Source organism: Phyllobates terribilis, unplaced genomic scaffold (genome assembly GCF_046119375.1).
Source record: "Phyllobates terribilis strain yellow unplaced genomic scaffold, ASM4611937v1 Scaffold_11__3_contigs__length_659146591, whole genome shotgun sequence".
In the NCBI taxonomy this organism is placed as follows: Eukaryota; Metazoa; Chordata; class Amphibia; order Anura; family Dendrobatidae; genus Phyllobates; species Phyllobates terribilis.
Genome location: NW_027362771.1, coordinates 158,041,449 through 158,069,316, shown reverse-complemented (window position 1 = coordinate 158,069,316; position 27,868 = coordinate 158,041,449). Strand labels below are relative to the sequence as shown.

The window sequence follows — 27,868 nt, the reverse complement described above, 5'->3', positions numbered from 1 at the left end:
GAGGTTTCTGTGTTCCTTCCATTTGTGACTAAAAATGAAAATGGAGAATAATTTGAATTTTCCCAAAACATTGGGATGATCTCCTCTTGGGATCAATTGTAATTTTCAGTTCTAGAAAAACAAATAATCCCTCTGAATTTTAACAATCCAGTTCTCTTGTCTGTAGTATCCATAGATGAGTATTGGTAGAATTGGGGCACATGTTTGTGCCACACAAGGATGACTTATCATTGCTGAGGTTTTGTATAATCAGTACTCCACTTCAAATTACAGGTATCTCAAGTGGGGGTTTTCTGCAGCTTGCCTCGCTACCATGGTGGGAATATATTTACTGCCATCACCAATCGACCCAGAGCCAATTAAGTAAGTGGTATACTGCAATGAAGCAAATTATTTATTTTCAATTCAATTGTTTTTCTTCAATTCACACCAGTCGGTCCCATTGGTCTATATGCACATATCCATTTTCCTCATCCGGGAAACAGACATCTTACTGACCGATAGAGTTTAATGGAATCGTTCAAAAAATTTTTTGTTTTTTTTAGTGAATCCGTGTGTCCGATCCATTAAACCCAGTGCATATCCTATTTTTATCCGTTTCTGTGGACCAGACTCGACCATGCAAGTCTCTATGGGGATTCATCAAAAATGGATGAAAAAAAGACGGCAATGGATCAGTTAAACATGGATGTAAAACTGATGTAAAACAAATGTCAAGTGTAAATGGATAAAAAAAAAAAAGTAAAACTTATGTCACACAAAAGAAAAACTATTCCTCAAAGATTTAAAAACCGATGCGGATTTTTAAATATAGTCTTAAAGGAAAGTACACAGAAGGAGCATCTTTATGGTTGCAGCTCACAAGTAATTAGTAACTTTCTTTTCTTGTCTAACATATATAGATTTGAAAAGCCGCCATCACTAGTGGGACCACTGACAGTAAACCTAAGGCTGCAGCATGGGAAAAGGCAGTTTTATGGACAGCTGAAAGGCCCAGAATCTTTTACCAGTGATCTTGAAGGTGAAGACAAAGTATATAATGCTCTTTACTGTAACTATTAGCAAATTTTCATACAAAATTATGAAAAGTAATGTCTGGCATAGAATGCTCATACACATAACGAAAAAGGAGCAAAAGCTGAATAATAGCAGTGTACACTAGTAGGTATCAAGAAAAAGGCAGTTTTGCCTTGGCTTCCTCAGGGGTATCTGATAGTGTTGATACCATGTCTTAAAAAGCCACATCACAGTAATTGGAAACAGGGCCGGCTCCAGGTTTTCATGTCTCAGTGGGCCCCTTTAACACATACCACGATTCATGGTGCACAGATAAGGCAGAGGAATATAGATATAGTACAATGCCAAAGATTTCACTTACTTCTTACATTATATTAGTGATATCTATTGTTAATTCTCCAATAGCTCAGAAACCAGCAAATCCTCGCAGCACACAGTGCAGGCTGGACAGTATACTCCTCCATACAGTACAGTATTTTGAGCTCCATATAATGCTCCATACTGAATAATGGACCTCATATAATGCTCTATACGGAATAATGAACCTCATATAATGCTCCATACAGAATAATGGACCCCATATAGTGCTCCATATAGAATAATGGACCCCATGTAATGCTCCATACAGAATAATGGACCCCATATAATGCTCCATACAGAATACTGGCCCCCATATAATGCTCCATACAGAATACTGGCCCCCATAAAATGCTCCATACAGAATACTGGCCCCCATATAATGCTCCATACAGAATACTGGCCCCCATATAATGCTCCATACAGAATACTGACCCCATATAATGCTCCATGCAGGATGGACCCCATGTAATGCTCCATGCAGGCTGGGCCCCATATAATGCTCCATGCTGTATGGGCCCCATATAATGCCCCATGCAGGCTGGGCCCCATATAATGCCCCATGCAGGCTGGGCCCCATATAATGCCCCATGCCTCCAGACATAAAAAAAAAAATCAAATACTCACCTCACCTCTCCTGCTGCCGCTGCTCTGCTCCGGATTCCTCAGCGTCACCGTCTTCCTGCTCTCTGCGATGTGACTGCTCATCAGAGGGTGCACTGAAAAGACGTCATTGCGCCCTCTGACCAGAGACGTCACAGTCAGGAGACGCAGAAGATACAGGACCTGCGGAGGAACGAGGAGAGTTAAGTATTGTGCTGGGACCCTGAGCAAGCTGGGTAGGGCCCAGTTGCGGTCACTGGCATCGGACTTCCCCTCTCATGTGCCTCATAGCACGCCGGGGGTGCCCGACGGCGAGTGGGCCCCCCCGCCTGCTTAGGACCCCGGCACTTGCCCGGGTACGCCGGGTGTTGACGCCGGGCCTGATTGGAAATCAGATCTCCTACATAAATTTAAAGGCAGGGTTCTAGTGTGGAGGCATGGAGTTCAGCATTACGTCATTGCAGTTATACATGTCCAGCCTAAACTACTCACCAAGGGCTATGCGCAGACGGAGTTTTTTTAAGACGCCCAAAAATTATGATTTTTTATAGCAGAAACTATATCAGGAAACACTCCTTTGGGGAGTTTTTCTTTTCCTAAAGCATTCTTAACAGCCTTTTGATTTGACATTACGTAGTTTGGGACAGATCCCATCAGGATCCACTTCAAAGAAATGACATGAGCTTGCAAGTTTTGAAAAACGACTGGTGGTAAAAAAAAAACAAAAAAAAGTTGAAAAACAAGTTAAAAAACTCTACATATGAACAGCCCCTCATACACTTTAGATAATTGTCAGGTGAATGATGGCTTTGCTAATGGTTCGCCAGCAGCTGTCTTGCCCAACTCTCTCATACACAGGAGCACTCGTTCTGTCGCACACTCGTTCTGTGGCGCTCTTGTTCTGTCGCGCACTCGTTCTGTGGCGCTCTTGTTCTGTCGCGCACTCGTTCTTTGGTGCTCTCATTCTGTCTCGCACTCCTGTGTTCTTTATGAAAGAGCTGCTCACCGATTTCTCAGGCAACAGCTTATCTCTTAGAGAAAAACAAAGGATAGGCAGTCCGAGATCGGACATGCTAGATAGATTGTTGTCTCCACCGAAGTCATCTGTCAGGGGATAGTCGGGAGGCCCTCATAAACAGACTTGTCGGCCAAAACCATCAATATTCGCAGGTTGAGTTGATGTTTGTTTAATATGTGTGGGGGACATAAGGTGTAAAGTTTCTCCTTGTGAATAGTGGCATACTGTGATCTCAGCAGATTATATTAACAAACACACCTGCAGTATATATAGCTATAAGCTAAAGTAGCGAGTATGTAACATAATACATAAGGCCCACTCCTACATATAATGTGACGCATGTAAATAAACATTAGTAGAACAGCATGAGAATGAGAAGTATCCTTAGGTGCTTAAGCTCATATTCTACAGTATTTTATATAGTATAGATTACTTCTTGTTTTACAGCAAGTAGTCAAGAGAAAATATCCTGTATATGTTTGAAACTGCAGTATATATGATGCTGTGCAGAGAGTATATGTGGCGCCCCTGAGGGTTAAGTCGCCACAGAGGTACTGGATCTCACCCAGAGGTGTGGTATCTCACTCTCAGGTAAGGAAGGAGTACATCCCTGGACCCTAACACCTGCATCCAACACATTCCACTTCAGTGGGGGCAGGGCGAGATTGCTCCTAAGGGAAAGCACAGTCACTGGTCCCTAGCTGAGGGGTGGAACTATGTAGTGGGTGTGGGTGGAGGAAGCAGATTGCGGGAGCACAGGAAAGGAAGTGGTATAAAAAGTGACAGAAAAAGAAAGGGAAAAATCAGCTCACCCACCTAGAAGATCAACAGCACGGAGCCAGGAGTGCTACCAGACGAACAATGAGGAACCAGGAAGATCCAGCTGAACAAATCTTCTAAAATCCATATTTTATTGGGTCATGCAAAAAATATTAAAAGTCCACCTTGGAGAGGAACAGCAAACGCGTTTCGAAGATTTGTTCAGCTGGATCTTCATGGTTCCTCATTGTTCGTATAAAAAGTGAAGCCATCTTGGCAGTGTGAGCAGTTGAGTGGAGTCAGATCAGTTAGAGGAGGAGAGAGTGTAGAGCAGGAGCTCAGCAGGAGGAGGGCCTAGCAGAGAGGCCCGAGACTGAGCAGAAGAAGGGCTCCAGGAACTAGGAAGGGACCCCAGGGGTACGGGCAGTGCTGGAGGCCACCCCGACGTCCGAATCTACCAGGAGGTGGAGGGGTCAGGTTGCACAAAGGGGACCGGTACCTCAACTAGCAGAGTACTTTATGTCTCAACTAGAAACCGGAGGCTGCAGTATTTCAAGTCCTGCAGCCAACAGTCCATATCAGTCTCACCAAGAAGGTAGCCATAGAGGACCCAGGGGACGGAACAGACGTCGCCCGACAAGGCCCGCGGGTACTGGATTGGGACACTAGGTGTTAGGTGTAGGAAGATGGCCAGAAAGAGAGAACACACAGGGTCCCGTTAAGTACTCCGGAGATATCTGAGGGTTGGCTGAACCCCTCCCTGAGTAAGTGCAGCACGACAAGGGAAGTTACACTGGCACCTGTAACTTGGATTGCAACAACCGTGAGTAAAAACCCTGAAGACTGCACCCCACTGCCTCTGTCCGTTATTGCTGCTGCGCCATCACCCCTGCACTACAACGCCCAGCATCACCTATAACATCTACAACATTTTTACACTGCCCTGGAGCTAAGCTCTCCCTGTGGGGAGCTAAACCAACTCTGCTGCGTCATCATCAGCTCCAGAGGATCTGCACCGCAGCGGCGGCTCCATATAGCCGCATACCAGAGGTGGCGTCACGAACTGTATATAAAAACTACAAATCCCCTGTAAATATTCCCCTTTTGATTGACTGCCCTGGGTTCTGGTCCGGGTCACCGCCACTGTGACATCTCCCCTAGCAACGACCGGCCCAGCACCGAGTACCCCATGGCCCAGGGGGCGCGTCATCTTTGGCGTCACAAACAGGATATGAACCCACCCGTTATCACCGGGTATTGTGCGCCTAGAGACTGTGTTCTATACTAAATGTGGCGCCCGCCCCAGAAGAGCGGGCGCCATTATGTGCGAGCCAAAAGACAAGAAACTGCCTCCCATCGTGGGCCGGGTTCTAGAATGGCGCCAAAAGCGAGGCCCGCCCCGAGCAACAGTGACCATGTATGTGGATGTGTCCATCAAGCTGGGAGGGCCGCCCCAAGGTGTGGCTGACAGCAAGTTGCCATGCAACCGCCCCCGAAAGGGGAGAGGAGAGAAGAAACCTGGGAGACAGGGCGGAGTGTCCAGCAGTCTAGACAGACCGCACCCGGCAGGCGACATGGAGGAGAGTCAGGAGCAAGCTCCCATCCGTGGCCTGCTGCAAGCAGCAATGCCTCTCACCCTGGAGGAGGCCATGGCGGAGCTATCGCTGGAGAATACTGAGTTCCTCCATGCTGAAATCCAGGAGCTAGGCCGGAGGATGGAGAGGGCCCAGCAGGACGCCATTGCCGGCTGGAAAAAGGAGCTGCTGGAGAAGCTGATGATCCGGCAGCAGCCAGCGCTGCACTCCACCAGCAGCGTCCCAGCTCCGGAGGAGCCTGAACAGAGCCAGGAGGCAGAGGACGGCACAAGCACGGCCGCGGGAGCAGGTAAGAAGAGACTCCCTGTCCCGGACGCTGAGAGTGCTGACCTGCTCCTGGGCTCCCTGGCGGAACCTCCGATCCTGGGCGCCTTCTCCACCGACCTACTCCTGGGCCCCCTGGAGGAACCTCCAATCACGGGCGCCTGCTCTGCCGATCTAACCCCCGGTCTCCTGGCGGAATCTCCCATCCCGGGCGCCTGCTACGCCGACCTGCTCCTGGGCCCCCTACCGGAGCCACCTGCCCCCACACTCGAATGGGTGTACGGAGGCCCCACCTACGACTGGTCCACCAGATATGAAGACCCGCAAGGACCCCCTCTGACATCTGCACCTGCACCCCCGGTTACCTGACAAAGAGGAGAGGAGTTCCGGTGGGACAACCGGGAGGGGGACCTCATGGGGTTCCCGTGGTAGACGCAGACCCAGGCCCTCCAGAGGGAGGAGTACTGTAGACGGGAACTCCTGCAGCTGGAGAAGGAGCGTCAGGACCGGCAGGTGCGGTGGGAACGAATGGAGGCCCGGAACATGGCGGCCAAAACTCGGGCCCGCAAGGCAAGAGCTGCCACCCCTAGTCCCCGTCTGGAGGGGATAGTCGTCAAATTTGATCTAGACGCTGGATGGGGCTTTGTGAGAGAGCCGCACACCGATCGGGACGTTTTCGACAACCGGCAGGATGTAGAACCCCACCTCCAACAGGGGCATCCCAGCCGAGACCTTTACCCCGGTGACCATGTCACCTTCACCCGCCACAAGGGCGAGCACGGGTGGTATGCCCTCCAGGTATACTGAGTGGCAAAAGGGAGGAGAGATATGCCCCCGCCGTACGGGGCCGTGCACATTTCCATTTTTTTTTCCTTGAACAGATTCTGCATGCATGTCCGACTTTGAGCTGATATTTGGATTGCACTCGACCATGCAAGTAAATGAGTCCATATGACTGAACTGGGATGACATCTGCGCCACTGGTCTAATTGCAGAAGCAAGGTTGGGATATTCAATAGACCTCCTGTTCTTAGAAGAAAAACTGGATACATTCGTCATGCAGAAGTAACAATCGGTTATATGGTCCTTCTGCTCTCTTCAGATCATTGGAATGGCAAACGGTCGCACATCCTTCAGCCAAAACCTCAAACTCGTGGCGCAAGATGAGCAGCATATATGAGGAGCCCATGCTCGGTCACCAATTTTGCATCTAAAATATAACTCATACATCTTCTTAACAACTGCAGTTATACTCCTTTTCTGGGCTTTAGGCTGAGTTCACACGATGCGTATTTAATGCGTTTCCGCGGCGTTTTTGCAGTTGCGTAAACGCCGCGGAAACGCATTAAAAACGCATGGTAGAAGGGCAGCAATGTTCCCCAATAGAAATCTGCATGTGCTGTGCACATGATGCGGATTTTTCCGCAGCGTAAACGCTGCGCTCAAAAATCCGCAGCATGTCAATTAATTTTGCGTAAACGCGGCGTTTTCGCCGCCATTGACTTGCATTAGAACGCGCCAATTCCGCAAGACTGCATTTGTACTTGCATTATTGGCGCGTTCTAATGTGCGGATGGTACCCGGGTGTGGAGGAGAGGAGACTCTCATCCACACCCAGGTACCATTAAAAAAGCTGTAAAACAAGAATAAAATAAAAAATAAATGTATTCTTACCTTCTGTCGGCCCGCGCACCCCTCCTGCTTGGTTCCCGGCACTTGCAGTGAGTTGTAGGACCTGCGCTGACATCAGAGTCATGTGACGGGTCACGTGACGCTGACGTCGGCAGGTCTTTCAATTCAAAGTTGCCGGGAGAATGGAGTGAGCAGGACAGCGCGGGCCATCGGAGGTAAGTATATACACTCTCTCGGGTCACACTATATAAATCCATGCTGTTTGCATGGATTTATATAGTGTGACCTAGTTGTCAAGCGCTTTCCAGGTGATGCTAAAATCGCCTGGAAAGCGCTTGTCAATCCACATGCGGAAACGCATGTGAATCCGCATGTAATCCGCAGGAAAAACGCATGCACAATCTGCATGCTTTTTTTCTGCCAGGGAGATGCAGAAATTTTCTGCTTCATTTCTGCATCGTGTGCACATACCCTTAAGGGTATAATCTCCACATATATAACAAAAGAGGTCACTGCTATTGCGACATTGACTCAACATTCTGCAACTCATTACTCGTTTTGCTCCTTATGAAATTTCCTGCAAAACAGAAGAAACACATGAAGACTACAGCGTCGTTACAGCTGCTTTTATATAATGCTACTTGGAAATAGACCAAAGTCTGACAGTTGTGTCTGGGCATGCCTGAGAGTGCTCAACTAATGTAATGCATGATTGGACAGGGCTTAAGTGCTGTATATTATATTAAAGCAAGTCCATATTATGAATTTCATTGGTTATTTCTACCAAAAATACACTTCTGAATTAAAAAGTTTAATATAAGTGCCAATTTATTATGCACTATGTACAGTCCTTATCATTACCGTAAAATGAAAAGATCTCGGAAATGGTGCGTGCTACAGAAATTCTGATTACATTTCTGAAATCAGCGCCTCAAAACACATACAGTTAATATAGTTTAAAACAGGAAACCGAAAAAAAGTAAAAATTTGTTGACCAGTGAATCGGCCCAGTCTACGGCCGTCTGCACATGCCCTAAGGGTCAGCAACCTTCACCACTCCTGCTATTGTGACGCCCAACATTCCTTGAAAACCCTCAGACTGTCAGGTGGTTGTCGCGCATATTAGAAGTTGTAGTTTCACAATAGCTGGGGTGGTGAAGGTTGATGATCATAAGGATAGGCCATTAGTATCATGTCCCTGACAGTTCCTTCAACACAGTAGGCGGTGATAACAGCTTCTGCTGCATGGTACAGTGCTGCACAGCCGCAGTTACCCAATAACACCCCCTTCTCTGACATCATTCCAGGCTTGTGCTGAGGCTGCACCTTCCTGACATCATGCATTTGGGGGTCTTGTGGGATACTCTTGTCTGTCCAGGCTATACAGGACAATTTATGTCTGGTCTGGTTGGGTTTGCATGTGATTTTTTTTTTCTTCCATATCATCCAACAATTTAATTATTTTCAGTCCTACATGAAACATTCTCAGTCACCATGATGGCTGCAAGATAAATCTGTGGGTAGTGGATGGCGGGGGTGCCCATATGGCAAGGTGGCAGAGATCTTGGGAACACAGCTCTTGTTGTTCAATTTACACAGTACATTTCTCATTATTAATTGTTCAGTCCTCGGATCTGTCATCGCTTTCTAACTCTCATTGTCTTGATGATACCACATACAGGAAACCTTTATACTGGCACTGTGGATGGAAAGCTGTGGATGATTCATGGAGAACAACAATTTATAACTCAGATGGGAAAGAATGTTTCCCAATGCGGTGAGTCCTAACAACTTCTCTTTATTGTGAGGCGTACAGAAAGCTAACTGCAACTGATGAAAATCCAAATCTGACTGCAGCAAACAAGGGTTATTCCCATCTCCAAGATCCTATCCCAATATGTAGTAGGTGTAATAGTAATAATATTACCAAATACCTCCAATTAGAAATGTAGTTTAGTTCTTCTGATTCACTATGTCTTTCTCCTCATGTGCAGGCATTGCAGGACCTTAGGTGTCCATGGTTACGACCACTAGCAACTAGCTGTCACTATATCAGTGGTCGTAACATGGATACCTAAGGTCCTGCAATGCCTGCACATGAGGAAAGAGACATAGCGAATCAGAAAAACTAAACTACATTTCTCATTGGAGGTATTTGCTAATATTATTATTATTATTATTTCACCTACTACATATTGGGATAGGATCTTGCAGATGGGAATACCCCTTTAAGACCCTGATTCATCAAGACTGGAATTATATCTGACCGTGTTTGTGTAGTGTGTGCTGGAGTAATATGCACCTACTTCATTAAGGAGCATGTCTTTCAATTGCTGTACGCCAGACACAGAAATGTACATCAGTCCGGCTGGCATACATTCCTGTCCTAGTTTATGGCACTTTTGTTGGGTAAATCGTGATGAATTTGTTAAGAACACTTGCCCACGCCCTGTCTAACTTCTGCAAACCTTTCTGGAAATTGGCAGATCTGGCAGGGACTGGCAAAAAAATGCCAAAAGTTGCAGTGTTTTGAACAACTATGAATTGTGCTAAAATTTAAAGTAATTTTCAGAAAACTGGTGAAAACTGCTTGATGAGCCGGGGCCTAAAACTTTCTAAGGTCTTTTACATATGTCCAAACTACACTTCCATGTTGAACAGAGCTGCATTAATGCTCCCATGAAGGTGAATTGGTTTCTCTCTGTACCTCCTAATGCTTCTCTTTTTATACAAAGATATTTTTGTAAATTTGGCTTGCTATATTAGAGTTAATATCCCAATAGAATACCTCCATTGTATAACACCACACTAAGTCCTTCAGATACATGCTATATACTTTTGTCGCTGTTCTGCCTCCTGCACACTGCTCTGAAGCCTAAATATGTCGTATGGCAGAATATAACTACACTGTGTGCAGAATTATTAGGCAAGTTGTATTTTAGAAGATTATTTTTATTATTGATCAACAACTATGTTCTCAATCAACCGAAAAGACTCATAAATATCCAAGCTTAATATTTTTGGAAGTTGGAGTGGTTTTTTTTTTTTAGATTTGGCTATCTTAGGAGGATATCTGTTTGTGCAGGTAACTATTACTGTGCAGAATTATTAGGCAACTTAATAAAAACCAAATATAATCCCATCTCACTTGTTTATTTTCACCAAGAAAACCAATATCAGTGCACAAAATTTAGAAATAAACATTTCTGACATGCAAAAACAAAAACAAAAAAAATTAGCGATCAATATAGCCACCTTTCTTTATGATGGCACTCAACAGCCTTCCATCCATAGATTCTGTCAGTTGCTTGATCTGTTTTCGATCAACATTGCGTGCAGCAGCCACCACAGCCTCCCAGACACTGTTCCGAGAGGTGTACTGTTTTCCCTCCCTGTAGATCTCACATTTTATGATGGACCACAGGTTCTCTATGGGGTTCAGATCAGGTGAACAAGGGGGCCATGTCATAATTTTTTCTTCTTTTAGACCTTTACTGGCCAGCCACGCTGTGGCGTAGTTGGATGCATGTGATGGAGCATTGTCCTGCATGAAAATCTTGTTTTTCTTGAACGATACTGACTTCTTCCTGTACCACTGCTTGAAGAAGTTGTCTTCCAGAAACTGGCAGTAGGTCTGGGAGTGGAGCTTCACTCCATCCTCAACCCGAAAAGGTCCCACAAGTTCATCTTTGATGATACCAGCCCATACCAGTACCCCACCTCCACCTTGCTGGCGTCTGAGTCGGAGTGGAGCTCTCTGTCCTTTACTGATCCAGCCTCTGGCCCATCCATCTGGCCCATCAAGAGTCACTCTCATTTCATCAGTCCATAAAACCTTGGAAAAATCAGTGTTAAGATATTTCTTGGCCCATTCTTGACGTTTTATCTTATGTTTCTTGTTCAAAGGTGGTCATTTTTCAGCGTTCCTTACCTTGGCCAAGTCCCTGAGTATCGCACACCTTGTGCTTTTTGATACTCCAGTAACGTTGCAGCTCTGAAATATGGCAAAACTGGTGGTGAATGGCATCTTGGCAGCTTCATGCTTGATTTTCCTCAATTTATGGGCCGTTATTTTGCACCTTTTTTGGCCAACACGCTTCTTGCGACCCTGTTGGCTATTTGCCATGAAACGCTTGATTGTTCGGTGATCACGCTTCAAAAGTTTGGAAATTTCTAGACTGCTGCATCCCTCTGCAAGACATCTCACAATTTTGGACTTTTCAGAGCCCGTCAAATCTCTCTTCTGACCCATTTTGCCAAAGGAAAGGAAGTTGCCTAATAATTAAGCACACCTTATATAGGGTGTCCATGTCATTAGTCAACACCCCTCCTCATTACAGAGATGCACATCACCAGATTTACTTAATTGGTAGTTGGCTCTCAAGCCTATGCAGCTTGGAGTAGGACAACATGTATAAAAAGTATCATGTGGTCAAAATACTAATTTGCCTAATAATTCTGCACACAGTGTAATGATCGATCAAATATCACTAAGGTATAACATAGAGCAATATACATCTGCATGTTGTATGTGTAGCTATAGATTTATTTATTTTTTAGGCACCCCTGACTATGAACCAGTGTGTGGTCGTCCGCATGGCCTGCGAATGGATAGTGACAGATATCTAATTGTGGCAGATTCCTACTATGGATTATACCGAGTACAGCCACAAACGGGGGAGAAAAATCTTCTGATCTCAAGTGAAGAAAGTGATGAACATTATATAATAATAGGCAATTGTTGATCTTTATTCCAGTGGTTACATATATGTGTATCTTACCCATGTATTGTGGTATAGTTTTATGTATGTCAGGAGTGGACGGAGTTCCTTTCAGGTTTTTGAATGGACTTGAGTTGTCGAAGAATGGCACAATATATTTCACAGATTCAAGCAACAAATGGGGTAGACGACATCACAGATATGAGGTAAATTCAACATTCAGATAATTGCTACTGATCAGCCTAGATCAGGGATGTCAAACTTAAACACACAAAGGGCCAAACTGAAAAAGTTTGACAAAGTCATTGCCCAACCAGTATATAGTATAATGGGCCCCACATAGTCCTCCATATAGAATAACTGGCCCCACATAGTCCTCCATACAGTATAATGGGCCCCACATAGTCCTCCATACAGAATAATGGGCACCACATAGTCCTCCATACAGTATAATGGGCCTCACATAGTCCTCCATACAGTATAATGGGCCTCACATAGTCCTCCATACAATATAATGGGCCCCACATAGTCCTCCATACAGAATAATTGGCCCCACATAGTCCTCCATACAGAATAATTGACCCCACATAGTCCTCCGTACAGTATAATGGGCCCCACATAGTTCTCCGTACAGAAGAATTGGCCCCACATAGTCCTCCATACAATATAATGGCAGAAAAAGAAAGGGAAAAATCAGCTCACCCACCTAGAAGATCAACAGCACGGAGCCAGGAGTGCTACCAGACGAACAATGAGGAACCAGGAAGATCCAGCTGAACAAATCTTCTAAAATCCATATTTTATTGGGTCATGCAAAAAATATTTAAAAGTCCACCTTGGAGAGGAACAGCAAACGCGTTTCAAACTATAAGTTCTTAATCATTGCAATGATTAAGAACTTATAGTTCGAAACGCTTTTGCTGTTTCTCTCCAAGGTGGACTTTGAAATATTTTTTTTGCATGACCCAATAAAATATGGATTTTAGAAGATTTGTTCAGCTGGATCTTCCTGGTTCCTCATACAATATAATGGGCCCCACATAGTCCTCCATACAGAATAATGGGACCCCTCCCATAGTCCTCCATACAGAATAATGGGCACCACAAAGTCCTCCATACAGAATAATGGCCCCACATAGTCCTCCATACAAAATAATGGGCCCCACATAGTCCTCCATACAGTATAATGGGCCCCACATAGTCCTCCATACAGAATAATGGGGACCACATAGTGCTCCATACAGAATAATGGGCCCCCTCCCATAGTCCTCCATACAGAATAATGGGCACCACAAAGTCCTCCATACAGAATAATGGCCCCACATAGTCCTCCATTAAGTATAATGGTCCCACATAGGGGTGATAGTTCTCGTGTCACGGACCAAATATAACCACTCTGCTGGCCAGGTTTGGCCCACGGGCCAGAGTTTGACACGTATGGCCTAGATGTAATGTAGAAAATTCCTCTGACTATCCATAACATAAAAAAGCCTGTTATCCTAAAAGTGTCGCGCTGGCCCTAAATGCAGTTTGTATTGTGATACCTGGTGACAGACCCATATTAAAGGGTTAATGTTAAAATCACTAATGGTTAAAATTGCAAAGTGCTTGTAAGAACAAGCAACTTTACAATTTACCTCCTTATTAAAGATCTTCTCCCTTCTCAAGAACTAAGGGATTTTTAGTTTTATGCTAATCGTCTAGGTTACCAGCCACTGGAGCAGTCAAACAGTGGTGGCTGAGCATGATCCGTGCTTTCAAGCTCTTTTTATTTGAGCTGTCCAGATCGCAGGAGCGCATGATTTGGCCAACTTTAGCGCCCCTGCACTCCTATGATGATACTGCAGCAACGGAGAGCGCACAGTTAGGAACGTTGGTCTGAACTGCCCACAGCAAAAAGGAAGCTGGCAGGCAGGGGAGCGGAGCACTCCTGGGGAGGAAAAGTGAGAGCAACCCAACAAAACAACAAAATTAATGGAGGTTTCTCAACGCTGTGTCTCCGCTGCGGGTCTCGGTGTCCTTTCTGATACTTTCCTTCAGGAAAGATACTGACAGTCTCTTTCCTGAAGCAGTGTCTTTCAGTCATTTTTGCTGTGTCTTTGATAACTTAAACTCCAAATAGCGAGTCGCTTCTGTCGGAAGCCGCCAAAAGAATGGACCAGTCACTTCTTTTAGCTACTTCATGTCTTTTAAAGGCTGAAGCGGTTGAAAGCTCGAAAAGACAGAACATATGCACAGCAAGTCATTTTTACATTGCTGTGCAATATGCTAATTCTTTGTAGCGTTTTGTTAGCGCTTTTTCAGGAAAAAATCAGCATGAAAAAGAGATTGTGTGAACAAACCCCAAGGGGAACGTCACTTACCTTTCATGAGTGACAAACAAAGCACAGTTTTCCATAGTGAAAGATGACTTGTACAGCCCCTTTTTTGTAAGCAGACTGTCACTTCAGTATTTTCCCCAGTGCTATAACACTATGTGCTCTCAGATTAGTTGAATGATGGATGTTTTTTAATCTTTCTTTATTTCAGGTGTGGGAAACCAATCACAGGGGGCGCTTAATACGCTATGATCCGGTGAGGAGACGGGCACAGAGCTTACTGACGGACCTCTACATGGCTAATGGCCTGGCTCTATCGCCAGAGGAAGACTATATTTTAATCGCAGAAACCAGCATCTCCAGAATCTTACGGTAAATGCTAGGGTTTTTTCTCATAAAACTTCATTATGGTGATCATACATGAGATATTAAAAGAGTAGTTGGTAATGGGCCTACAAATATACTTCTCAATCTACTTCTAAAATGAACCAGTGGGAATAAAGGATCTTTAAAGGCTATGTACAACCAAATCTACGGAATATGTGTCAGCATAAAGTAGAGGACAGGTAGAAGGGCGTATTCCTACAGAATAAGACTACACTTTTGTATGTTGTCTTTTGTCATGGAGAAAGGAGCAGACTTCCCAGTTGAATAGACTTTAACACTTTGGTTCGTCTGGGTGTAATTGTACATCTGCGCCGGGGTCCACAATTTCAGACAGTGCTCAGAAGCAGAGCTTTCTCCACACAAGGTAGATGTCGGCTGTGTTACACTGCCATGACTAACAGCTTGAGATGAGCTCCGATCACTGCTGTTAACTATTCAGATTCCATTATCAATCTCCGACAGCAGCATTTAAATGGAACACTCTCCGATTCCCTCGCGTGTTCTCTGACTCCCATTGGCCTCCTTGGCTATCATCTTGGTTACGCTTTAAGCTCAGCCACAGCCTGTGCTTCATATGAGACTGTGATTTTGATTCTAATATTGCAGTATATTGAATAAGTGATAAGAAAATCACAAATTCAGGTCCCCTAAACAGACTAAAGAAAGGAAAATAAAATTCCTTCATAAAAAATAAACATTGCCGCATCCATAAAAATCCTGTCTATCAAAATATAAAATTAATTAACAAATACAGTAAACTCTTTAAAGGAAAAAAATATCGAAATAACAAAAATGGTATCACCACATCACCCTAAAACCTGGTACCACCACATCACCCTAAAACCTGGTAAAATTGAAAACGTCAACTTGCCATGTAAAAATCCATGTTCTCACACAGCTCCATCAACAGAAAAATAAAAATGTTATGGGTCTCAGAAAATGGTGTCAAACAATAAAATGTTGGGTTGTAATTTTTTATTAAAATACAATTAAAATAAAATAAATGAAAACATTTTATCATTACATTTATTTCCTTCTTTCATATAGTTTCTTTTTTGTTCTGTCTACATAGCTACTGGTTAGCAGGTAATAAAGTAGGAGTAAAAGAAGTATTTGTGGACAATTTGCCAGGCTATCCAGATAATATCAGAATATCTACAGTGGGCACATACAGAGTTGGAATATCAACCACACGCTTTCCTGGATTCTTTCCCCCATTTCTGGATGCCATTGCACCATATCCTTCACTAAAAAGATTTATTGTCAAGGTATGCGCATATATGTATGTCTTCTGTTCTTCTCTTTCGCTGTTGGGTTCTCTGTCTCAAATCTCAGCCATTACTTGTGTTACAATAGTTTTTACAATTCACTCTTGTATTTCACCAATGATCACACTATATAAAAGGAGGGGAGACAGTACAGGAGTAACTGAAACACTAGTCAGGCTGTGGTGTTAAAGCATACCTGTCACCTTGTCTGTCATGTCTGTTTTGGAAAATTCCTGTATTCCCCATGTATTAACTTTTCTTTTTAAGGGAACCTGTCAGTAGGATCAACTCCCCTAAGCCTTCTATATGGGCCTTCGGGTCATAGGAAGTTTAATAAAATGATACCTTGATATGTGTAATCCGATGTCTTATTCCTGAGAAATCCACATTTCTCAGGAATAAGCCCCAGCTGTCTGTCAGTTCAGCGGATGTGAACTGTGATAACCTTACTGATGTCACCGCTCGTCACAGCAGCTGGGTTCTCGCGCTTCGCAGCGTGAGAACTGGCAGTGGCTGCAACTCCAGTCTATGGAGCTGTTTTCTCTGAATGGGGCTCTGTAGACTGGACAAAGAAGATGGGGATCTTGGGACCTCCATATGGACTTTGGCAGACCCAGTGGATTAATTTTTATGGTAATAAATGAGTAAAATAGGGTAATTGTCGGGGAGTGTTTTTACAAATTAAGGACTTTTGTGTGTGTGTTTCTTTCTTTTGATTACGAGGTTAGCAATGGGGGTGTCTGATAGACACCTCTCCATTACTGACCCCTGTGCTTGATGTCAGCGGACATTACACAGGTGACATCAACCCAAAAACCATATCCCTGATTGCCAATGCAGCAGGGCAATCAGGAAGAGCCTAGACCAGTGCTGGCGAACCTATGGCATGCAGAGCCCTCCCGGTGGACTCGCGTGCCATCGCCGCAACACTAGTGCCCCTGGACCTGGCACGGCGGGTAAGCACTCGGAGCCGGCGATGCCAGCCCCTACTTCAGCTAGATGTGCGTCCTCTGACACACATCTAGCTGAAGTGTATTGCAGCGCACGAACTTGCCAGGCCCGTGCACTGCAATACACGCTGCCAGCAGCCAGCGTCAGCGTACACACGACTGGGCGCATGGCAGTGACGTCGTGCACCTCCGTTGCTAGAACGCTGAAGTCAGCTGCCAGCTACAGGAGAGGATGCAGCGAGGGAGATGAAGGAAGGTGAGTAGGAATGTTTATTATGTTTTTTTTTGTTGTTTTGTATGCGATGAACAGCGGCGCCAGCAGGATGGGGGTGAGGCAGAATATATACATGGATTGGGGGAGTGGAAGGCAGCATATATACATGGATTGGTGGGGGGAAGGCAGCATATGTACATGGATTGGCGAGGGAAGGCAGCATATATACATGGATTGAGGGAGGGAAGGAAGCATATATATACATGGATTGGGGCGGGGGGAAGACAGCATATATTCATGGATTGGTGGAGCGGAAGGCAGCATATATACATGGATTGAGGGGGGAAGGCAGCATATATACATGGATTGAGGGGGGAAGGCAGCATATATACATGGATTGAGGGGGGGAAGGCAGCATATATACATGGATTGAGGGGGGAGGGAGGCAGCATATATACATGGATTGAGGGGGGGAAGGCAGCACATATACATGGATTGAGGGGGGGAAGGCAGCATATATACATGGATTGAGGGGGGGGGAGGCAGCATATATTCATGGATTGGTGGAGCGGAAGGCAGCATATATACATGGATTGAGGGGGTGAGGCAGCATATATTCATGGATTGGGGGAGCGGAAGGCAGCATATATACATGGATTGAGGGGGAAAGCAGCATATATACATGGATTGGTGCGGGGGGAAGGCAGCATATATTCATGGATTGGGGGAGCGGAAGGCGGCATATATACATGGATTGGGGGTGCGGAAGGCAGCATATATACATGGATTGGGGGGAGGCAGTATATATACATGGATTGGTGGGGGGAAGGCAGCATATATACATGGATTGAGGGGGGGGAGCAGCGTATATACATGGATTGAGGGGGGGAAGCAGCATATATACATGGATTGAGGGGGGGGGAAGCAGCATATATACATGGATTGAGGGGGGGGAAGCAGCATATATACATGGATTGAGGGGGGGGAGGCAGCATATATACATGATTGAGGAAGGGAAGGCAGCATATATGCAGAGGTGGCCAAAAGTATTGGCACCCCTGCAATTCTGTCAGATAATACTCAGTTTCTTCCTGAAAATGATTGCAATCACAAATTCTTTAGTATTATTATCTTCATTTAATTTGTCTTCATTGAAAAAACACAAAAAGAATTGTCCTAAAGACAAATTGGATATAATTCCACACCAAACCTAAAAAAGGGGGTGGACAAAAGTATTGGCACTGTTTGAAAAATCATGTGATACTTCTCTAATTCGTGTAATTAACAGCACCTGTAACTTACCTGTGGCACCTAACAGGTGTTGGCAATAGCTAAATCACACTTGCAGCCAGTTAACATGGATTAAAGTTGACTCAACCTCTGTCCTGTGTCCTTGTGTGTACCACATTGAGCATGGAGAAAAGAAAGAAGACCAGAGAACTGTCTGAGGACTTGAGAAACCAAATTGTGAGGAAGCATGAGCAATCTCAAGGCTACAAGTCCATCTCCAAAGACCTGAATGTTCCTGTGTCTTCCGTGCGCAGTGTCATCAAGAAGTTTGAAGCCCATGGCACTGTGGCTAACCTCCCTAGATGTGGACGGAAAAGAAAAATTGACGAGAGATTTCAACGCAAGATTGTGCGGATGGTGGATAAAGAACCTCGACTAACATCCAAACAAGTTCAAGCTGCCCTGCAGTCCGAGGGTACAACAGTGTCAACCTGTACTATCCGTCGGCGTCTGAATGAAAAGCGACTGTATGGTAGGATACCCAGGAAGACCCCACTTCTTACCCCGAGACATAAAAAAGCCAGGCTGGAGTTTGCCAAAACTTACCTGAGAAAGCCTAAAACGTTTTGGAAGAATGTTCTCTGGTCAGATCAGACAAAAGTAGAGCTTTTTGGGAAAAAGCATCAACATAGAGTGTACAGGGAAAAAGAAGAGGCATTCAAAGAAAAGAACACGGTCACTACAGTCAAACATGGTGGAGATTCCCTGATGTTTTGGGGTTGCTTTGCAGCCTCTGGCACTGAACTGCTTGACCGTGTGCATGGCATTATGAAGTCTGAAGATTATCAACAAATTTTGCAGCATAATGTAGGTCCCAGTGTGAGAAAGCTGGGTTTCCCTCAGAGGTCATGGGTCTTCCAGCAGGACAATGACCCAAAACACACTTCCAAAAGCACTATAAAATGGTTTGAGAGAAAGCACTGGAGACTTCTAAGGTGGCCAGCAATGAGTCCAGACCTGAATCCCATAGAACACCTGTGGAGAGATCTCAAAATGGCAGTTTGGAGAAGGCACCCTTCAAATATCAGGGACCTGGAGCAGTTTGCCAAAGAAGAATGGTCTACAATTCCAGCAGAGCATTGTAAGAAACTCATTGATGGTTACCGGAAGCGGTTGTTCGCAGTTATTTTGGCTAAAGGTTGTGCAACCAAGTATTAGGCTGAGGGTGCCAATACTTTTGTCTGGCCCATTTTTGGAGTTTTGTGTGAAATGATCAATGATTTGATTTTTGCTTCATTCTCTTTTGTGATTTTTCCTTGCAAGCTAATTAAATGAAGATAATAATACCAAAGAATTTGTGATTGCAATCATTTTCAGGAAGAAACTGAGTATTATCTGACAGAATTGCAGGGGTTCCAATACTTTTGGCCACCACTGTACATGGATTGAGGGGGGGAAGGCAGCATATATACATGGATTGAGGGGGAGGCAGCATATATACATGGATTGAGGGGGGAGGAAGGCAGCATATATACATGGATTGAGGGGGGAGGAAGGCAGCATATATACATGGATTGAGGGGGGAGGAAGGCAGCATATATACATGGATTGAGGGGGGAAAGGCAGCATATATACATGGATTGAGGGGGGAAAGGCAGCATATATACATGGATTGAGGGGGGGAAGGCAGCATATATACATGGATTGAGGACTGGAGGCGGAATATATACATGGATTGGGGGGGAGGCACCATATTATTATTATTATAGCACCATTTATTCCATGGCGTTTTACATGTGATAGGGATATACATAGCAAAAACATTTACATAATCTTAACAAAACGAGTCAGCGACTGGTACAGGAGGAGAGAGGACCCTGCCCACGAGGGCTCACAGTCTACAAGGGATGGGCGAGGATACAATAGGTGAGGGGTAGAGGAGGTCATGCAGTAATGTGGTGGGGCGGTGGTTACTGCAGGTTGTAGGCTTGTCGGAAAAGGTAGGTCTTCAGGTTTCAGCATATATACATGGATGGGGGCATATACCAAGATGGGGGTGAGCACATTCCTTATTTCTACAGTCTCATACCCCGGCTCCTTTCTGTCGCTGCTCTATGCTGCCCTTGCCTGCTCTTTGTACGAGTTTTTTCTAAACTAAAACCTCAGTATTCGGGTTAATTTTCCATGTTGGGACTTGGCGATAAATAAGTGGGTTTTGGGTTGCAGTTTGGTCAATCGGTCTGTAAAAGGTTTGCCATCACTGGACTACACTAAGCTCCAGAATTGGCGCATCTAAAGGATGCGCTATTTCTGGGGCGGCTGAGGGTTGATCCTATTAGGCTGGGAAGGGGCCAATATCCATGGCCCTTCCCAGCTTATTAATATCAGCCCGCAGCCGTCTGCTTAGCCTTTGCTGGTTATTAAAAATAGGGAGGATCCCATCCCATGTTTTTTGGGTCCCCCCTTTTTAATAACAATAAAGGCTATGCAGACAGCTGGGTGATGATATTAATAGACTGAAGCTCCATGGTTATTGGCCCCTTCCCAGACTATTAAGACCAGCTCACAGCTGTCTGCTTTCCCTTAGCTGGTTATTAAAAATAAGGGGGACCCCATGCCATTTTTTTCATTTATTAGCTAAATACATGTACAGTAAACTACACATGCAAAGCACTGATTATACACTAGTGGCCAAAATTGAGGCAACGCCCTCAAGATTTATGAATTTTTAGCATTTTGCCAATACAAATCCAAATTTCATGAATGTTTTTGATTTCACAGTAAAGTTTTTAAGTAGAAATAACAAAATCTCATATAGAAACACAATAGCAGGAAATTTTGTCAACAAATTGGACATTATTGTCACTCAGATGACTGTGGGAGAAAAGCCATTTATTTGTCCTATTTTCATATCGAACACTAAAATATTAATACTTAGTTGGATAGCCCTTGGCCTTGATAACTGGCTGGCATCTACTGGGCATGCTATCTACCAGTTTGTTTAAATCAGATGGTGTGATGATATGAAACCATGATTTGATGATGGCTGCAATGAGTTCCTGCTTGTTTGAAGCCCGCTGTTTTGACACCGCTCTTTTGAGCCGAGCCCAGAGATTCTCAATAGGATTGAGATCTGGACTGTTTCCTGGCCAATACAATAGCTGGACATTTTTGTCCTTGAACCAAGAAAGACATTTTTTAGCTGTATGGCATGGGGCTACTTCTTGCTGACAAATAAACGGTGTCCCTTCACCAAATACATCACGTGCCGAAGGAATGAGTTTAGATTGAAGGACTTCCTTGATGCACTTTTCAGCATTAAGGCTGCGTGCCCACTATGCATTTTTCAAGCGTTTTTGCCGCGGAATTTCCACAGCGAAAACGCTTAAAAAACACTTGGTAATACGTGCCCCATGGTCCCCAATGATAATCCGCATGTGCTGTGCACATGCTGCGGAAATTTCCGCTGCGGATTATCATTGCGGAAAAATACGCAGCATGTCCATTAATTTTGCGGACACGCAGCGTAATCGCCGCCATTGACTTTCATTGGACCGCGTGACATCCGCATCACTGCATCTGCACAAGCGGATATCACACAGTTCAATGTGCGGATGGTACCCAGGTCTGGAGGAGAGGAGACTCTCTTCCAGACCTGGGTACCATAGAAACTGTAAAAAAAATAATTTAAAATAAAAAATAAAGATTATACTTACCTTCCGATGTCCTCCCGGTGTTTTCTCCCCTCCGTCTGGTCTGCTGTATGGGTCGCGGTGTTGTGAAGGACCTGCCATGACGTCATTGAGTCATGTGACCTGTCACATGACTCAATGACGTCACCGCAGGTCCTTCACACCACCGCGAGCCGCCCAAGACACCGGACGCAGCAGAGAAAACACCGGGAGGACATCGGAAGGTGAGTATAATCTTTTTTTTTATTTTTTACCATTCTTATTCTTTTTTTTTTTAACTAACTTTGTCACACTACTATAAATCCATGCCGGTTGCATGGATTTATATAGTGTGACCAAGTTGTCAAGCACTTTTCCAAGTGATGCTAAAATCGCTTGGAAAAGCGCTTGATAACCCGCATGCAGAAATGCATGCAAAAACGCTTGACAAACACTTCTACCTGGCGGGAAAAACGCATGTAAAAACCGCATGAGTTTTTCCTGCCAGGGAGAAGCGGAAAAAATATGCAGGATTTCTGCATCGTGGGCACATAGCCCAACTGTTCCTTCAGTTACCTGCAACCTACCAACTGCATCTCTGGACATGCAGTTGACGCGCCCCCTGGGCCATGGGGTACCCGGTGCCGGGCCGGTAGATGCTGGGGGTGATATCACGGTGGCTGGCCCGGTCCGTGACCCAGGGCGGTCATTAAAAAGGGGGATATTATTTATAGGGGATTTTGTAAAAGAGTTCGTGACGCCACCTGTGGAATGCGGCTAAAGGGAGCCGCCGCTGCGGAGCAGTCCTCTGGAGCTGGTGTTACGGCAGCAGGGATGGTGTGGCTCTCCACAGGTAGAGCTAGCTCCAGGGCAGTGTAGGGGTAGATGGTGGATGCTGGGGAGAGACGGCAGGATGGTCCCGGAGGAAAGACAGACACTCACACGGGGGATAAGCTTCAGTACCTTTACTGGTGACGATGCAGGCACGGTCCAGGGTACTCAGGATGAAGGGTGCACTTTTGGACTCTCCCCAGTGAGCGAGTGTAGGGCCTCCTGATCCGTTGCTTCCTCTTGCTAAGCTTCTGACCTGCCTGGAGCTAGGCCTAGCTTGGTTACTGTCTCTCTCTTGCACCTGCTGACCAGGTGGTAGGGCCTTCTCTTGGAGATCACTCTCCCTGGTCGCAGGGGCCTCCGTGACTCCTAGCCCTGGTACTGTAGTCAGCGTTTGGTAAACCTGGGACCTGTAGTCCTCCAGGTGTCCAGTGGTCCCTACTGGGTATAAAGGGACCCCGTAGGCGCAGACCCGGTGTCCGATATATATCTTGGGGTGAGCCTGGTATGCTCCTCTGCCCCCTTGTTACCTCTTCCTTCTCCTCTTGCCTTCGGCCACACTGAGGGCCCTCACTAGGCTTCACCTCGTGCTGTAGGCCTTGGCTTGCCTAAGCACAGCAGCCAGCGTGCTGCCTCTTCACTGCTCTCTGAGCGTCAGCACGCTCTCTGCTCAACTCTAAACTGACTGAGCTGCCTGGCTCCACCCTCCCTATATATATCCCTATCAGGGCTCCCTCTGCTGGTCTGAGGTGGTAGGGTGGAGGTGTGTGAATGTGTGATGGCCTCTTGTGGAGAAGTCCATCCATGCACCCTTCTGGGTTCTGTGGCACCAGTGCTCAGCAGGGTGCCACATCCCCCCCTAGTAAAACTCAGTACTCCTGGACTGAAGCATTTTTCTCAAAACAGGTTAAACAATAACATTTCTTCCCTTTATGGGAGGCACTTTTCTTGACCGTTACAGGTAACATTATAATACAATAATATAAAGTATCTTCAGAGTTTCTCGAATCAGTTCCAGTGAGATCCCAACAGGGTATCCCTCTCACTGGTTAAAGTGTAAAAGTAGCTTGAGGGACCTGTCCGTAAACCCTCCACGTAGGCCCTGGGCGTGGCTGCAGGGCACAGGTGATCCGGCGTCGGACCACGACTTCTGCCATGCCAAACAGGTTTTTGTTCTGAGGTCGCTTAAAGGGGCACTCCAGGGAGTGCAACTATGTACATGACAGTTTTTGGGCTGCTCACAGTCCTCAGCCACCGAGTCCGTTATATATATACAACTAAATTCAATGAGAAGTGTCCATGTCGCATAAATTGTCCATTAGCAAGGCAGAATAAATCAATAAATACATGCATGAAATTAGTACAAGAACATACCCTACGGGGTAACTATTTATACTGTCAGTGTTTCTCTATTTACTCTCTATACCTGACAGGGGTCTGGCCTTTCGTGCTACGCGATGACCTACGTAGTACTGGGATGCGTGTAGTATGGATGGTTGCGCTATTTTCCACTCTATCAGCTCTATGTGTTGGTGGACTGCAAGACTGCCTTAACATCTCTACGAGACTGGCAAGTACACTGGTTACTGGGCCTAGTGGCTCTGCTTCTACCGGTGATCCTTCTTCCGGGGATTCTTCCTGAGCAGGCTCTTCTGGGGCACTTACAGGTCTTACTTGCAGTGGAGGGTCTTCTGGCTGTTGGTAGAAGTGCATCACAGGTATTATTACCGTTCTATCCAGCTGAGGCCAATCTGCCGGTAAATCACCTAAGACAGTATGGAGTACTTCTTCTTTAGGCTCCTCCGGTACGGTGAGAGGCACTTCCTCCTGGGGCTTCAACACACTTGGGCACAACTTCAGATGGTCTCTCGATACCGTTGCAGTTGTTCTTTCTCCATCTTTGCTAATTAGACAGGTTTTCCTATTGTCGAATCTGGAATTCAACACTGTGTAAGGTTCTCTTTCCCACTGGTCGTCAAGCTTGTGGTTTCTTCTCTTTCGCTTCAGCACAACTTCTCCAGGTGTCAAGGGTTCGGCTGGTGCTCTCTTGTACTGTGCTTCCTGCTTATCTCTCACCCTATTTAGACTGTCTTCGACACAGGCCTGTACTCTCTTGTACTGCTCCTGTCGAGTCGTATCCCAGTCTTCAGTGGACATATCTGCTTCTGGCTCTACCACTCCAAGCTCCAGGTCCATGGGCAACTTTCCGGGTCTTGCTCTCATGAGGTACGCTGGAATACAATTGGTGGAACTCACAGGTATGTGATTGTACAGATCTACCAGGTCAGGTAGTTTGTCTGGCCACTGGTTTCTTTCTTCTAGAGGTAAGGTCTTCAACAGGTCGATGACTATGTTATTCATCTTCTTACACCCGTACAGATGACAAAACTCCTTGAACAATTCGGCTTCAAAGGCAGGGCCTTGATCCGTCAGCACCTGCTCAGGGTATCCATGGGGCCTGCAGAAGTATGCTTGAAACGTCTTTGCCGCCGTCTCTGCCGTCAGATCCTTGACGGGGGCGACCACCAGGAACCGGGAGTAGTGATCCACCATGGTCAAGGCATAGGAGTATCCTGACCTGCTGGGTGACAGCTTGACGTGATCCAAGGCAACGATCTCCAAAGGTCAAGTTGTCTTGATGGGCTGCAGGGGTGCCTTCTGGCTGCTGTAGTCTTTTCTTCTGAGGCTACAGGGTCCACAATGCCGGCACCATCTCTCTATGGAACTGCGCATTCCAACCCAATAAAACCGACCCTTCAGCAGGGTTTCTAGCTTCTTCCAGCCAAAGTGCCCCGCTTGATCGTGGTAGGCCTCCAACACCATCTGGATGTCTGTCCTGGGCACTACTATCTGCCATACCATCTCATGGGTCCTAGGGTTGACATACCTCTGGCACAGCTTCTCTCTATAGATGAACAGCCGGCTTCTCTAATTCCACAGTTGCTTGGCTTGTGGAGGAGCGTCCTTCTCCAGGGAGGAACCTTCCTGGGTTATCAGTTCTTTGATACGGCTGACAACCGGGTCGCTGTCCTTGGTCTCCTTCCAACTGTGATGAGGTAAAGGGTTTAGTGTCTTACCACGATACCTCCTGGAGGTGCGCTGCTCGTGGACCATCCCATTTCTGTGGAAGGCAGGTAGCTCAATCTCCTCCAGGTCATCAACTTCTTCTTCAGTGTCCGACTGGTGAGGCATTCTGGATAGGGCATCGGCGTTGACGTTCTTGTGGCCTGCCCGGTACTTGATGGTGAACTGATAGTTTGACAGTCGGGCCATCCAACGCTGTTCCATGGCTCCCAACTTGGCTGTCTCTAGATGCATCAAGGGGTTGTTGTCAGTATAGGCCGTGAACTTAGTGGAGGCCAGATAGTGCTTGAATCGTTCAGTGATGGCCCAGCTTGAAGGAGCTATAGTTTTCTGGATTCCTCTCGGTAGGCCGAAGCTTCCTGCTGGCATAGGCAATCACCTTCTCTTTGCCATACTGCTTCTGACTCAACACAGCTCCTAGTCCCTCGTTGCTGGCATCAGTGTACAGCAGGAAAGGTTGGCTGTAGTCAGGGTAGGCCAGGATTTCTTCGCCAGTCAGGATCTCTTTCATCACTACAAAGGACTCAGACTGTTCTTTACCCCACTGGAAGGGGGGGGGATTTGCCTCTGTTGGACTGTCCTACCAGGAGATCTTGCAAAGGCGCTGCCTTCTTGGTGTAGTCCTTTACAAACCTCCGGTAATACCCGACCAGTCCCAGGAACTGACGTACCTCCTTGAGATTCTTCGGTTCCGGCCATTTCTGGATGGCAGTGACCTTCTCCGGGTCTGGTGCTACTCCTTATGGACTGACGATGTGCCCCAGGTACTGAACCTTCTGTTTGAGCAGGTGGCACTTGGAAGGCTTCAATTTCATCCCATACCGGGACAACGACTCAAATACCTCCGCCAGGTTCTTCAAATGGTCCTCATACGTCTTGGAGTACACTATCACATCATCCAGGTATAGCAGCACGGTCTCGAAGTTACGGTGTCCCAAACAGCACTCCATCAATCTCTGGAACGTTCCAGGGGCGTTGCAGAGTCCAAACGGCATACTGTTGAACTCGCAGAGTCCCATCGGGGTAGTGAAGGCCGTCTTCTCCCGGTCCTCTTCAGTAACTGCTACTTGCCAGTACCCACTAGTGAGGTCAAGGGTAGAGGAGTAATTTGCAGACTTTAGTGCAGCCAGGGATTCCTCTATACGGGGCAAAGGGTATGCATCTTTATGTGTTATGCGGTTTACCTGTCTGTAATCTACACACATCCTCATGCTTCCATCCTTTTTCCTGACCAGGACCAAGGGAGCTGCCCAGGGGCTACAGCTATCTCTTATTACCCCTGCCTTCTTCATGTCATGCAACATTTCCTTCGCTTTCTGGTAGTGTGCTGGTGGTATGGGCCTGTAACGTTCTTTGATGGGTGGATGGTCACCTGTGGGTATATGGTGTTGTACCCCTTTAATCCTCCCAAATTCAAGTGGGTGTTAGCTGAATACCTGTTCGTATTCCTGAACCACCCTGTATACACCTTGTTTCTGATGGACAGGAGTGGCATCAGTCCCAACATGGAGCTGTTGACACCAATCCCCCACCTGGGTTTCCGAGTCGTTATCCTCCACTCTGGTGAGGTTAAGGGCTCCACTATGTGGATAGCGTTGTTATTTATAGTGTACAATCTGGCAACAGTGGCATATCGTGGTAATTTGACTTCATCCTCTCCATAGTTTAGGAAGCGTACGGGCACCCTCCCATTGCGTACATCCACTACCCCTCTGGCAATTAAGAGTGTAGGTCTATGTTCCAAGCTAAGGGGCTCTACTACTGCCTGGTAGCTCTGTCCTCTGAGACCTATTGCTGCTCTACACCAAATCAGCATTTCACTCATCGGGGGAATCACAATGGGTATCGGGTCTGTCACCCGTACATTACCAATCTCACCACCTGTTAGCTTTACCTGTTGCTGGTACATAAGGGCTCGTATCTCTTTCTGGAGCACCCTCCTCTGCCCT

At 46.0% G+C, this 27,868-nt stretch overlaps 1 protein-coding gene across 1 annotated transcript in view; it reads left to right on the top strand.

Annotated features, from left to right (window-relative positions):
• The window catches only part of LOC141165803 (adipocyte plasma membrane-associated protein-like), a 64,489-nt gene that overhangs the window by 15,930 nt on the left and 20,691 nt on the right, over positions 1-27,868 (top strand). Inside the window, exons 2-8 of the mRNA XM_073651722.1 lie at positions 274-363; positions 903-1,021; positions 8,927-9,022; positions 11,806-11,955; positions 12,060-12,172; positions 14,496-14,656; positions 15,744-15,939. Coding sequence (XP_073507823.1) covers positions 274-363; positions 903-1,021; positions 8,927-9,022; positions 11,806-11,955; positions 12,060-12,172; positions 14,496-14,656; positions 15,744-15,939 — 925 coding nt within the window. The remainder of the gene's footprint in view (positions 1-273; positions 364-902; positions 1,022-8,926; positions 9,023-11,805; positions 11,956-12,059; positions 12,173-14,495; positions 14,657-15,743; positions 15,940-27,868) is intronic.